The sequence below is a fragment of the Ursus americanus genome, chromosome 23, assembly GCF_024610735.1.
Source record: "Ursus americanus isolate L20-20 chromosome 23, mUrsAme1.1.p, whole genome shotgun sequence".
Taxonomy (NCBI): Eukaryota; Metazoa; Chordata; class Mammalia; order Carnivora; family Ursidae; genus Ursus; species Ursus americanus.
The window spans coordinates 45,116,049-45,128,304 of NC_142149.1; the positions used below are offsets into that span (position 1 = coordinate 45,116,049).

General features: G+C 39.2%; 2 protein-coding genes across 2 annotated transcripts; both read right to left on the reverse strand.

The window, feature by feature from the left end:
• Window positions 1–2,019: 2,019 nt before the first annotated feature.
• On the reverse strand, window positions 2,020–2,982 carry LOC123777157 (olfactory receptor-like protein DTMT). Its single transcript, XM_045773636.2, has one exon. It carries the CDS (start codon window positions 2,980–2,982, stop codon window positions 2,020–2,022), a length of 963 nt encoding a protein of 320 aa, XP_045629592.2.
• A 7,572-nt stretch (window positions 2,983–10,554) lies between these two features.
• On the reverse strand, window positions 10,555–11,499 carry LOC123776976 (olfactory receptor-like protein DTMT). The gene has a single exon (XM_045773367.1). It carries the CDS (start codon window positions 11,497–11,499, stop codon window positions 10,555–10,557), a length of 945 nt encoding a protein of 314 aa, XP_045629323.1.
• Window positions 11,500–12,256: the final 757 nt, after the last annotated feature.

Here is a 12,256-nt window from a genome sequence, read left to right on the forward strand (position 1 = left end):
GCCTGGGTGGTTCAGTAGGTTAAGCAGCTGGCTCTTGATTTTGGCTCAGATCATGATCTCAGGGTCCTGAGATGAAACCCTGTCTTGGGCTCTCCACGCTCAGTGGGGAATGTGCTGGAAATTCTTTCCCTGTGCCCCTTCCCCCCTCATGTTTTTTTCCTCTTTCTCAAATAAATAATTTTTTAAAAAAATAGTAAAATCTCATGTTTTGATATTAGGTTGATAAATATTTGGAGACCAAAAAATCCAGTGTTGGGAACATGTAAAGAAACAGCCAGCTCATTCACTTTTGGAAGGAGTATACCTTAGCAGAATTCCTTGGAGGAAATTTGGCAACTTCTACCCAATTATAACATGTTTTTGATCTAGTACACCCATTTCTAAGAACGTGTCCTTAGAATCAAAGCACAAGTCCACAAGAAAACATATGGACCAGACAATAAATTTGAGGTATTGTTCAAAATAGTAAAAAACTGAAAACAGCCCAGATTATTTAAATAAGTTATGGTAAATGCATCCATTCAACAAAACACCATACAGATTCTAAAAGGATTATATGTCTTTATATGCAATGATGTATTCAAAATATTTTTGTGTAGCAACATGAAAAAAGGGTACGCATAATTTAGTCTTATTTATTACATGCAAAGTTAGTCTGTGCATAGAAAATATCTATGCATATAGAACATTCCCCAACTTCTAACTGCCTTCATGGGGAGAACAGAACTTTGGGGGATTCTCATATTCTCACTTTACTATTTATTTCTTTATTGTTTGAATAATTTTCAATGAGAATGTATTCTTTTTGTAATCAATAAAAATTTTTGAAGAAAAATGAAGTCAAAGTTGGCATTATTAGGAAGACTTTTTTTAAAACATGAGATTTTTTTAAGGCACACGTTAATTTCAAGAAACATATGAAAATGTATTCAAATAAAAGCAATTATTATTCTACATCTAGCAAGTACAAGGCACTGAACTCATCATTGAAGGGATTAGAGAGTGCCTGTCTTCAAGACACTTATACCTCATAAGAAAAGAAGTAAACAAAGAAAGCATCACATAATTTTAGCATAATATTTCAGAGAAAAAAAATCTACCTGGAGTCATAAATAGATTCTAACCCTTCTGTCACTATTTGTGCTACCTTATACTGTATATGGGCTACCATCTTACTTCCAATAAATTAAACAATTCATAACAGAAGCACATGATTCATTCCGTATCATATGATTTTAATTCAAAAGAGGAATTCTCATCTAAAATATAGATCTGAGAAACAAACTGAGGGCCACAGAGGGGAGGGGAGTGGGGGAATGGGATAGACCGGTGATGGGTAGTAAGGAGGGCACGTATTGCATGGAGCACTGGGTGTTATACGCAACTAATGAATCATCGAACTTTACATCAGAAACCAGGGATGTACTGTATGGTGACTAACATAATACAATAAAATAAAGATATTATGAAAAGAAATAATCTGTCACTAACTGACAGGTGATTGATAAATCAAAGGAAAAAGAAATTTTAGAGTGTGGTCATTAAAAAGGTGAATCCATCAACACCTGAAATTAAAATTAAGAACTGAATAGGTTAGCAAGGGAAGAAATGATGGTCCTTGGATAGTACAAAATTACAAAAGGATGTACAAAATAAATTGGAAGGTATTCTTCATGGAATAAACATATTTGGCAGAAGCAAAGCACTGAAGTGGCTGAGAAATTTGGATTTATTTCTTAGAGAATTGGGAACTACTGTACATTTTTGTGTGTGCAGTAAATGCTAATGTTAGAGTGGTATTTATTCAAATTTGAATAATAATTACTAAGTGTCCACTACATGCCCATCTTGTGCTACATCACCCCCAGAAACTGTGGTAAACCCAAGAGGTGCGATGGACCCATCACTAGCACATGTCAGTAAGACCCAGGAAGTGCTATTAGGGTTGCATTAGCTTGGGTACTACTAGACTTCACAGAATACTACTCATTGTCAATAGCTACTGTTTGAAAACATACTTTAATCTTTAGAGTCCCTGTCCCAAAGAAAGCTGAATTGTCCACTTTGAAAGATTCTTCCCAAGGCTCCCTTAATGTCCCTATTCCTCAGGCTGTAAATAAAGGGATTCAACATGGGTGTAATCACAGTGTACATCACAGCCATGACTGTCTCCTTAACAGTAGAATTATTAGCTGAAGGGCACAAGTAGAGGCCAATGATTGTCCCATAGAAGAGAGACACCACAGAGAGGTGGGAGCCACAGGTGGAGAAGGCCTTGAGGATGCTCCTGGCAGAAGGGACCTTGAGGATGGAGGACACAATTCGTGCATAGGATGAAGAGATCAACAGGAATGGAACAATAATGATGAGCCCTCCCAAAATAAAGATCACCATTTCATTTATCTGAATGTCAGAGCAGGCCAACTTTAGCAAAACTGACATGTCACAGAAAAAGTGAGGGATAACATTATCAGCACAAAAAGACAACCGAGCCATGAGCAGGGTGTGCAACAAAGAGGTAAAAGTGGTCAGAATCCAGGACAACACCACCAGTGAGAGACAAAGCTTGGGGCTCATGATGGTGGTGTAGTGCAGGGGGAAGCAGATGGCCACATAGCAGTCATAGGCCATGGCCACCAGGAGGAAACTCTCCAAGTCTGCAAAAAGCAAGAAGAAATACATCTGGGTCAGGCAGCCAGCATAGGGGATGGATAGGACTTGGCTCTGCATGTTCTGCAGCAATTTGGGCATTGTGACAGAGGAGAAGCAGAGGTCGGAGAAGGATAAATTGCTGAGAAACAAATACATGGGTGTGTGGAGGTGGGAGTCCAGACAAATGAGGACAATGATGGGAAGGTTCCCCACGATGGTGGTAACATACATGGCCAGGAACAGGGCATAGAACAGGTCTTGCTGATCTGGATCAATGGGCAGGCCCAGGAGGACGAATTCTGAGAAGACAGTTTGGTTTCCCATTTTCATGTTGTTTTTGTTCTACCTTTTAAAAATTAGGAATAATTTGTATAAAAGTGTGAATATATATGTGTATATGTATATATATATATTCTTCTGAGCTGCCTCTCCACCAGCTTTACCTGGAGCAAGGAGTGTGCAAAACCAAGTGGGGCTCTACCACCACATACCCATCAGCAGCTGCATCCTTCTCGCTGGACTACACCCAGCACTCCTACCCCAAAGAAAAGCCCATCTATTTGTCTGCCCACCCAGCTTACACACCCCCTCAACCACCCACCTTAGTGGTGTGGGGAAGGAGATGATGAGCCAAAACTGATCTGAGCCCGTGTTCCGCACCTGCCACAGCCTGGGGGGCATTGAGAACCGTGGGGCGTTCCCCAAACTGGAGAATGACACGAAGGTCTGAGTTGCTGCAGATTAGAAGGCAGTTGATCTTCTCTCATCATCAGCAGGCACTAGAACCCAGTCCCTAGAACTTCAGATCCAGTGCCTAACACTGGAACTACCAGAAAAATGTCTCCTCCACCTTAATTTCTTTGTTACCTAGATTAATACTACCCCAACCCACATGAAAATCTTGTCTGTTTTCCCTTTTAAGACTTAAAAAAAAAAGACTTGATTGACCCAGGGGACATTAGAGAAACAAGAGTTAGAAGGGAGTAGGAATGAGATAGACAGCAGGGAAGCAGCTGAGATTGGGAGGACCCCAGTGTGCATACACAGCATTTAAGTGTTGGGCCCTGGAGCCAATCAACCCTTACTACACCCATACCTGTACCATGACCTGGCCAAGAAACTTAACCTCCCTTAGCCATAGTTCCCTAATCAGCTCAATAGGAACAAAACAGTACCTAATTTACTCTGCCAAAAGAAGGCAAGACAAAGTGTGGCATTGGTGAGACTTACTACTGTCATCATTAAGTTCTGTGATGAGGATGTAGTATTTTCCCAGGTACCCCTAACCTCATCTCCACCCCCCCACAGCTTGAGCACAGCTCAAGGTGCAAGTAGAGTAAGTGGAAAGGAGTATTGTGGGATGAAAGAAGCTACTGGCCCAGAAGGGACAAAGACTTGGAACCCAAATAGTGAGGATTTCCTCCCAAGTTATGAGTTGAATCTATCCCTAGCTAAAGATACTAATATTAGGATAACTCGATTGAGGGTGAGGGAACCTGGCTTCATGGAAAGGGGCTCCCAAAATCGTCTCTTACACTCTGTTTACCTCACCCCCAACCAAAATATTTTGGAGGCCACAGGAATCAGATTCCATCATTTACTGGCCTGTGACCTTGGCAAATTGCTGAACTCTTCTAACCTTACACTCCACCATCAGTGAATCTTACATACCTTGCAGAATTGCAGGTTTGGAATGATTGGCACTTGCAAAGTATCAAGTACTCCACAAACATACAATTTATTTGTTCCCACTAATAGCTCTGGTGATTCCCAGTTACGTTCAGAGATGGGAATCACTGTTAGAGAGGAAAACAATGAAGCTGATGACTTCTAAATCATCCTGCAAGAGTTGCACTATATAATTATGGAATCTTAATTTAATCTGCTAAAGGGGATTTTGGAATAACTACCTCTTCTGAACCCCATCCCAGCTTACCCAGCTTGTCTTAGTGTGGCTCCAGAGCCTGCTTCTTGTTTGTTACTTCCCCATCAAGCGTCTTCAGCTGGAGTCCCTGCCATTGTCTTCTGACTCCTCTCTTCTGGGATCTCTGGGATCTCTGTGTCTCAAAGAAACTCATTAACAACAAACCCAGTACTTGCCTCCACCCTTACTCCTGCACATTTCTGAGTAAGTCATGTCCTGAGACAGAATTCTGGGTTTACTCTAAGCCTGATCTTCTCAAGAAAGCTTTCCCCTGCCATTACAGCCCACACTAGTATCTCCCTTCTTTACCTTCTGCAATATCTGGCCTCTAAAACAATTATCAGAGTCAAACACTGTAGCACTTGGTCACCACTGTTATATGTTGTCCAGTGATTCCTTCCATATATACCAACTTCTCTTCTCAGGTCTGCCTTAAGCTCCATGATAACATGGGTGCCGATAACAATTGTGCTGATTGATTCACCCAGGAAATCTTTAATCTATTAGTTCATCAATGCATTCCGTCTAGAAATATTTACTGGGTACCTACCATGGGCAAGACACCGATCCCATGACTGTGGGAAAAACTGTGGGCAAGGCAGACATGGTTCCTCCCCTCAGACACTTTATAGTCTAGCTGGCAGACATGGCAACTAAACAAGCTACTGCCAAGCATTACAAATGTTATCATAGGGGAAATACAAGAAGTGATAACAGTGCATATTCAGGACACCTAACCTTATCCAGTAGGTCAGGGAAGACATTTTTTAAATGAAGTTTAAGCAGAATCTGAGGAGTTTTTCATAAAAAGAAAATAAAAGTATCTATAGAGGGAATAGTATATAGAAAAACTCAGGTGAGAGAGCCTGGAGCTTTTTAAAAGCAAAGGAAGTTCAGTGTAGCTGAGGAATAGTGCGTGTGCTAGGAAGCAGGCAGAAGATGGCGGTCATTGGGAAGGAGGGAAGATAGAATTGCCATATGATCCAGCAATTCTACTCCCTCATATATACCTAAAAAATTGAAGTACTAACAAATACTTGTACATGAATGTTCACAGCAGCATTAATCACAACAGCGCCAAGGTGGAAACCACCATCAACCAATGACTAGATAAAGAAAATGTGGTGTATCCAAACAATGGAATATTTTTCAGCAATAAAATAAAGTACTGACACATACCATAATATGGATAAACCTTGAAAACATTATGCCAATTAAAAGAAGGCAATCACAAAAGCAACATAGTATATGATACTATTTATATGAAATATCAAGAACAGGCAAATCCATAGAGACATAAAGTAAGTTGGTGATTCCTAGGGAGAACTGGGTAGTGATTGTTAATGAGATTTCTTTGGGGGTAATGAAAATGTTCTAAAATTGATTATGGTGATGGTTGCACAATTCTGAGTATATAAAAATTAATTTTATACTTTAAATGGGTAAATGGTATGGTATGTGAATTAGATGTTAACAAACATCTAATAAAAACCAAGTCTTTATCATTGGAGAAATTTGTATATAGATTGCATTAAATATATGTATATTAATGTTAAATTTCTCAGGTGTGATAATGCTATTGTAATTATGTATGAAAATGTTCTTGTTTCTAGGAGATCCTAAATGCTGAATTTAGTCGCTGTCTTGATGGCTGAAAATGATCTCAAATAGATCAGCCATTTTATTTATTTTTTAAGTTTTTATTTTAATTCCTGTTAACATACAGTGTTATATTAGTTTCAGACGTACAATATAGTGATTCAACATGGATCAGCCATTTTATTTTTATTTTATTTTTTAAAGATTTTATTTATTTATTTATTTGACAGAGAGACAGCCAGCGAGAGAGGGAACACAAGCAGGAGAGGAAAAAGCAGGCTCCCAGCAGAGGAGCCTGATGTGGGGCTCGATCCCAGAACGATAGGATCACGCCCTGAGCCGAAGGCAGACGCTTAACAACTGCACCACCCAGGCACCCTGAATCAGACCTTTTAAAAAGAAGAAGAAAGGAAAGGAGAGAAAGAAAGAGGAAGAGAGAGGGGGGATGGAGGTAATGAGGAAGGGAGAGAGAGTTTGATATGTGCTGTAAGTATTAATGAATGAAATATGAACAGATTTGAGCAACTGATGGAGTATAAGCAAAATAAACTAATTTGAAATTAAGCTTGTAGCTTTTGTTTTGAATGTCGCAGGTGTAATGATACAGGATTTCATCTTTTAAAATCTCTATTCTCGGGGCGCCTGGGTGGCACAGCAGTTAAGCGCCTGCCTTCGGCTCAGGGCGTGATCCCGGCGTTCTGGGATTGAGCCCCACATCAGGCTCCTCCGCTATGAGCCTGCTTCTTCCTCTCCCACTCCCCCTGCTTGTGTTCCCTCTCTCACTGGCTGTCTCTATCTCTGTCAAATAAATATATAAAATCTTTAAAAAAATAAAGTAAAATCAAATCTCTATTCTCACATTTTGCTATTAAAATAGAAATTCAATCATTTATAAATTTGTCAGTTATGTGGTCATTCAATTACCAACTCTTATTTTTTCAATTTTCTTTTTCTTGGTTATCATTGAAGTCGAACATCTTTTCATACTGTTTATTCTTCATGAATTTTCTGTTAATTTTTTTATGTATTAAGTTTGTATTTTAATTTCAGTATAGTTAACATAGACTGTTATACTAGTTTCAGGTATACAATCTAATGATTCAACAATTCCACACATCACCCAGTGCTCATTACAACAAGTGCACTCCTTAATCCCCATCGCCTATTTCATACATCCTCCTGCTCTCCTCCCCTCTGGTAACCATCAGTTTGTTCTCTGTAGTTAAGAGGCTGAAAAATATTCCATTGTGTGTATATATTTACCACATTTTCTTTATCCATTTTTCTACTGATGGACAATTGGGCTGCTTCCATCATTTGGTTATTGTAAATATGCTGCTATAAACATGGGGGTGTGTGTATCCCTTTGAATTAGTGTTTTTGTATTTTGGGGGGGAAATATCTAGTAGTGCAATTACTGGATCATGGGACAGTTCCATTTTTAACTTTCTGGGGAAACTCCATACTGTTTTCCACAGTGGCTGCACCAGGTTGCATTCCCACCAACAGTGCAAGAGGGTCTCTTTTTCTCTACATCCTTGCCAACTCTTGTTGCTTCTTGTGTTGTTGACTTTTAGCCATTCTGACAGGTGTGAGGTGATAGTTCATTGTATGTTTGACTTGCATTTCCCTGATGATGAGTAATGTTGAGCATCTTTTCATGTGTCTATTGGCCATCTGTATGTCTTCTTTGGAGAAATGTCTGTTTATGTCTTCTGTCCATTTTTTAATTGGATTATTTGGTGTTTGGGTGTTGAGTTGTAACAGTTCTTCATATATTTTGGATAGTAACCCTTTATCAGATATGTCACTTGCAAATATCTTCTGCCATTCTGTAGGTTGCCTTTTAGTTTTAGTGATTGTTTCCATTGCTATGCAGAAGCTTTTTATTTTGATGTAGTCCCAATAGTTTATTTTTGCTTTTATTACCCTTGCGTCAGGAGACATATGTAGAAAAACATTGCTACAGCAGATGTCAGGAGACATCACTGCCTGTGCTCTCTTCTAGGATTTTTATGGTTTCAGGTCTCACAGGTCTTTAGGCCATTTGAATTTATTTTTGTGTATGCTTTAGGAAAGTGGTCCAGTTTCCCTCCTCTGCGTGTGGCCGTCAAGTTTTCCCAACACCATTTGTGGAAGAGAGTGTATTTTTCCTATTAGCTATTATTTCCTCCTTTATCAAAGATTAAATGACCATATAACTGTGGGTTTATTTTGAGGTTTTCTGTTCTACTCCATTGATCTGTGTGTCTATTTTCGTGCCAGTACCATACAGTTTTGGTCACTGCAGCTTCATAACATAACTTGACATCTGGAATTGTGATGGTTCTAGTTTTGCATTCCTTTTTCAAGATTGCTTTGGCTATTTGAGATACTCAATTTGTTTTATTTTTATATTACTTGTAGGTGTTCTTTGTATATTATGAATTTTAATCTTGTGTGTTAGGCATGTTACTGTCTGCCAATTTTCTGTCAAGTTTGTTTATGTTATCTTTTGTCCTAGATAGGTTTCCTCTTTTTATGTGGTCAAATATGTCAAACATCAATATAAGCTTGTCAGTTTCCACAAAATAATTCCTTTCCGAGTTTGACTTGGATTGTACTGAATGTATTAGGAGAACTGATGTTGTTAAAATATTGAGGTTTCAAAACTCATCAAAATGCACAATTTTAAATGGATTGATTTTAGTGTATAAAAATTACTCTTCGAAAGCTGTTTAAAAGGAGACATCCAGGGTCATTGTATATGTCCACTTATTGTGGTATTCTTTTATATCTTTCAGTAACGTTTTATAATTTTCTTCTTATATTCCTGCACATAATTCCATTTCTATTGAGAATAGGGTCTGTTTTTCATTCTCTTTTTAATGGAATTTTTCTGTTATAGAGGAAAGTACATTAATTTAAATATTAATCTTTTTTCTTGCCACTATATATCTGTTGTATGATGGCTCTGAGATTTCAGAATTTATCCATTATAGGAATTAGTGTTACCTTAGCTGTCTCATGGATATAATAAACTATTTTAAGAAATACAATATTAAATGAAAATATGTTATGCAAGATTGTATGGCTGTTCAGGTAACTGGGTAGAAAGTGGCATAAATGAAGATATAGAATAAAGGACAAAGAGCAGACTTGAGGGAATGTAAAGAGTTCAGTATTGTGCATGTTGAGCTTGAACTGTTCACAGAGCCTCAAGTGGAGATGTCCAATGAACAGTTTGGAACTCTGGAGAAAAGTCTTGACTTCAGATAGAATATACTTGAGGATGAAAGTGGTGGGCTTGGATGCCATAGCTTAGAGGGGACAACTGAGGGCACAAATGGACTGAGGTTGGAAAACTAGTCCATGCCATAAATGGAGCTAAGAGGGTTTTGGTTTTTCAGGGTTTTTTTGGGGAGGGAGTTGGTTGTTTGTTTTGGCTGGGTTTTGGTTTTGCTTTGTTTTTAATGGGTGCTCTCTTTCTTTCTAAAGTGAATGAATATGAAAAGAAATCATAGAATCACAGTCTGGAATCTTACATAGATTCAACAATTGACACACTGTGTACTTGAGAAGTAATTGAACATCATGCTTTTCGGTCTATGAAATAGTAGCCCTATCCTCTCTATTCCTTGGAATTGTCATGAGGTTGAGGGTAGGATAAAAACATAGATACAAAGTTCTTTTATGAGGTACAAAACCCAAACAGAATAGAGGCATCCTTAAACTCTGAACTTGTTTACCATCTTCCAAATTCTTTCCCAATTCCTGGGGAAAACTTTAGGTCCCTTGGTTGAATATTAGTTATCTCCAGGTAAAGACAAAATACACTCTTGTATCAAGGGCTAGAAAAATCCATTTCAGGTCAGGCCAGGTCAGAAAACAGAGAATACATGAAAACAAATAAGGAGGGGGAAGATTAAGAGATAAGATGATGTGAATCTTATGCAGAGAGAGGTAAGTAGGAGACATTAAGAAGGAGGCTGGGAGGTGGAGATGTAGGACCTCATTTAGTATTGACCTAAGAGTATAGACAATTATTTTAAAATTATGCCATAATCAAAGCGGAGTTCTGGCTTAAAAAAAGAAACGTAGTTTCCCATGATAAATTAGTTACTGTAAGGCATGAAGATCATTTAAAACAGGAGTTCTTAAACTACACTTGGCCAGAATCACCTGGGAACACAAAGAGGAAGACGTAGCCAGCAGGTCACCAAGACCCTTCTTTCCTAGTTCAACTACACAGCTCAACTTCATCTCTTTTACATATTGAATAATTATTTACTATACCATCTTAACAGAAAGTTTCCAGGGTAAGGGAAAAAATCTGGAATAATACTCCAATATTATTATATCTACTAGATAGAAATATGTAAAAATATCAAATGTTACCATTATACAAAGAAGGTAATTTTCATTCTACAAAAGACTCTCCCCAGGGCTCCCTTCATGTCTCTGTTCCTCAGGCTGTAGATGAAGGGGTTCAGCATGGGGGTGACCACAGTGTACATCACAGCCATGACAGTCTCCTTAACAGTAGAATTATTCGTGGATGGGCACAAGTAGAGACCAATAACTGTCCCATAGAAGAGAGACACCACAGAGAGGTGGGAGCCACAGGTGGAGCAGGCTTTGCGGATACCCCTGGCAGAAGGAACCTTGAGGATGGATGACACAATCTGTGCGTAAGACATGATGATGAGCAGGAATGGGATGATGAGAAAAAGCCCTCCCATGATAAATATCACCAACTCATTAACTTGAGTGTCAGAGCAGGCCAGCTTCAGCAGAGCAGACATATCACAGAAAAAGTGGGGGATTGTGTTGTCTGCACAGAACCACAATCCAGCCATAAGCAGAGTGTGTAACATAGCATGGAACATGGTCAGCACCCAGGAAAGCACCACCAGGGAGAGACAAAGCTTGGGGCTCATGATGGTGGTGTAGTGCAGGGGGAAGCAGATGGCCACATAGCGGTCATAGGCCATGGCCACCAGGAGGAAGCTCCCCAGGTCTCCAAAAAACAGGAAGAAGTATATCTGGGTCAGGCAGCCAGCATAGGGGATGGATGGGACTTGGCTCTGCATGTTCTGCAGCAATTTGGGCATTGTGACAGAGGAGAAGCAGAGGTCGGAGAAGGATAAATTGCTGAGAAACAAATACATGGGTGTGTGGAGGTGGGAGTCCAGGCGAATGAGGATGATGATGAGAAGGTTCCCCACGATGGTGGTAACATACATGACCAGGAACAGGGCATAGAACAGGTCTCGCTGTTCTGGATCAATGGGCAGGCCCAGGAGGACGAATTCTGAGATGACAGTTTGATTCTTTCCTATCATGCTCTGCCTTCAGTATCTTTACAAAGAAATTACAGTATCCATTAAAAATGGAATTTAAAACCAAACATATTTCTGGGATACATAATGTTAGGTGCTCTGTAAAGATACTGTATATCACTCTCATCACAATAATTACCATTTCTATACTCCAAATCTCTAACGACAGAACCTCCATGATCAGAAACGACTTTTCTTCACTTCTCTTTAACAATGTTCCAACCGTTATAAAACGCTCTTACCCATTACCTTCTGGACACCTATATGTTGGTTTTCCTCATATCTATCTGACCAGGCATCCTCAGTAACTCTAATTAGTTTCTTTTTGTCAAACTCTTCATGGTGATGTTCCAGGGCTCTTTCCTCAACACTGTTCCCTTATAATGCTACATATAGCACGAAGAAAAACTCATCTACTCCAAAGGACTTGATTACCATTTAAACCTCAGATGTAGATGACTCTCTAATCTATAAAACAGTGTACCTAGTTGCTTAATGATTATCTTCCCTTAGACTTATCACATGCATTTTAAGCTAGGCAGATCCTAAAAGAAAGTCATGTCGTGCCCTTCTCTCAATTCCAATTCCTTCCTCCTCTAATTCCCTCTATCTCAGTAAAAGAAATCAAGGGGCAAGTCATACACCTGAGAGGTTTCTTTAGTCCCCTCCTTTCCCTCAATATCTAATCTGTCAAAACATCCTAAAGACTCTGCCACATTAAACCTCTTTCTCATTCATCCACTCCTTACTTCAACCATCA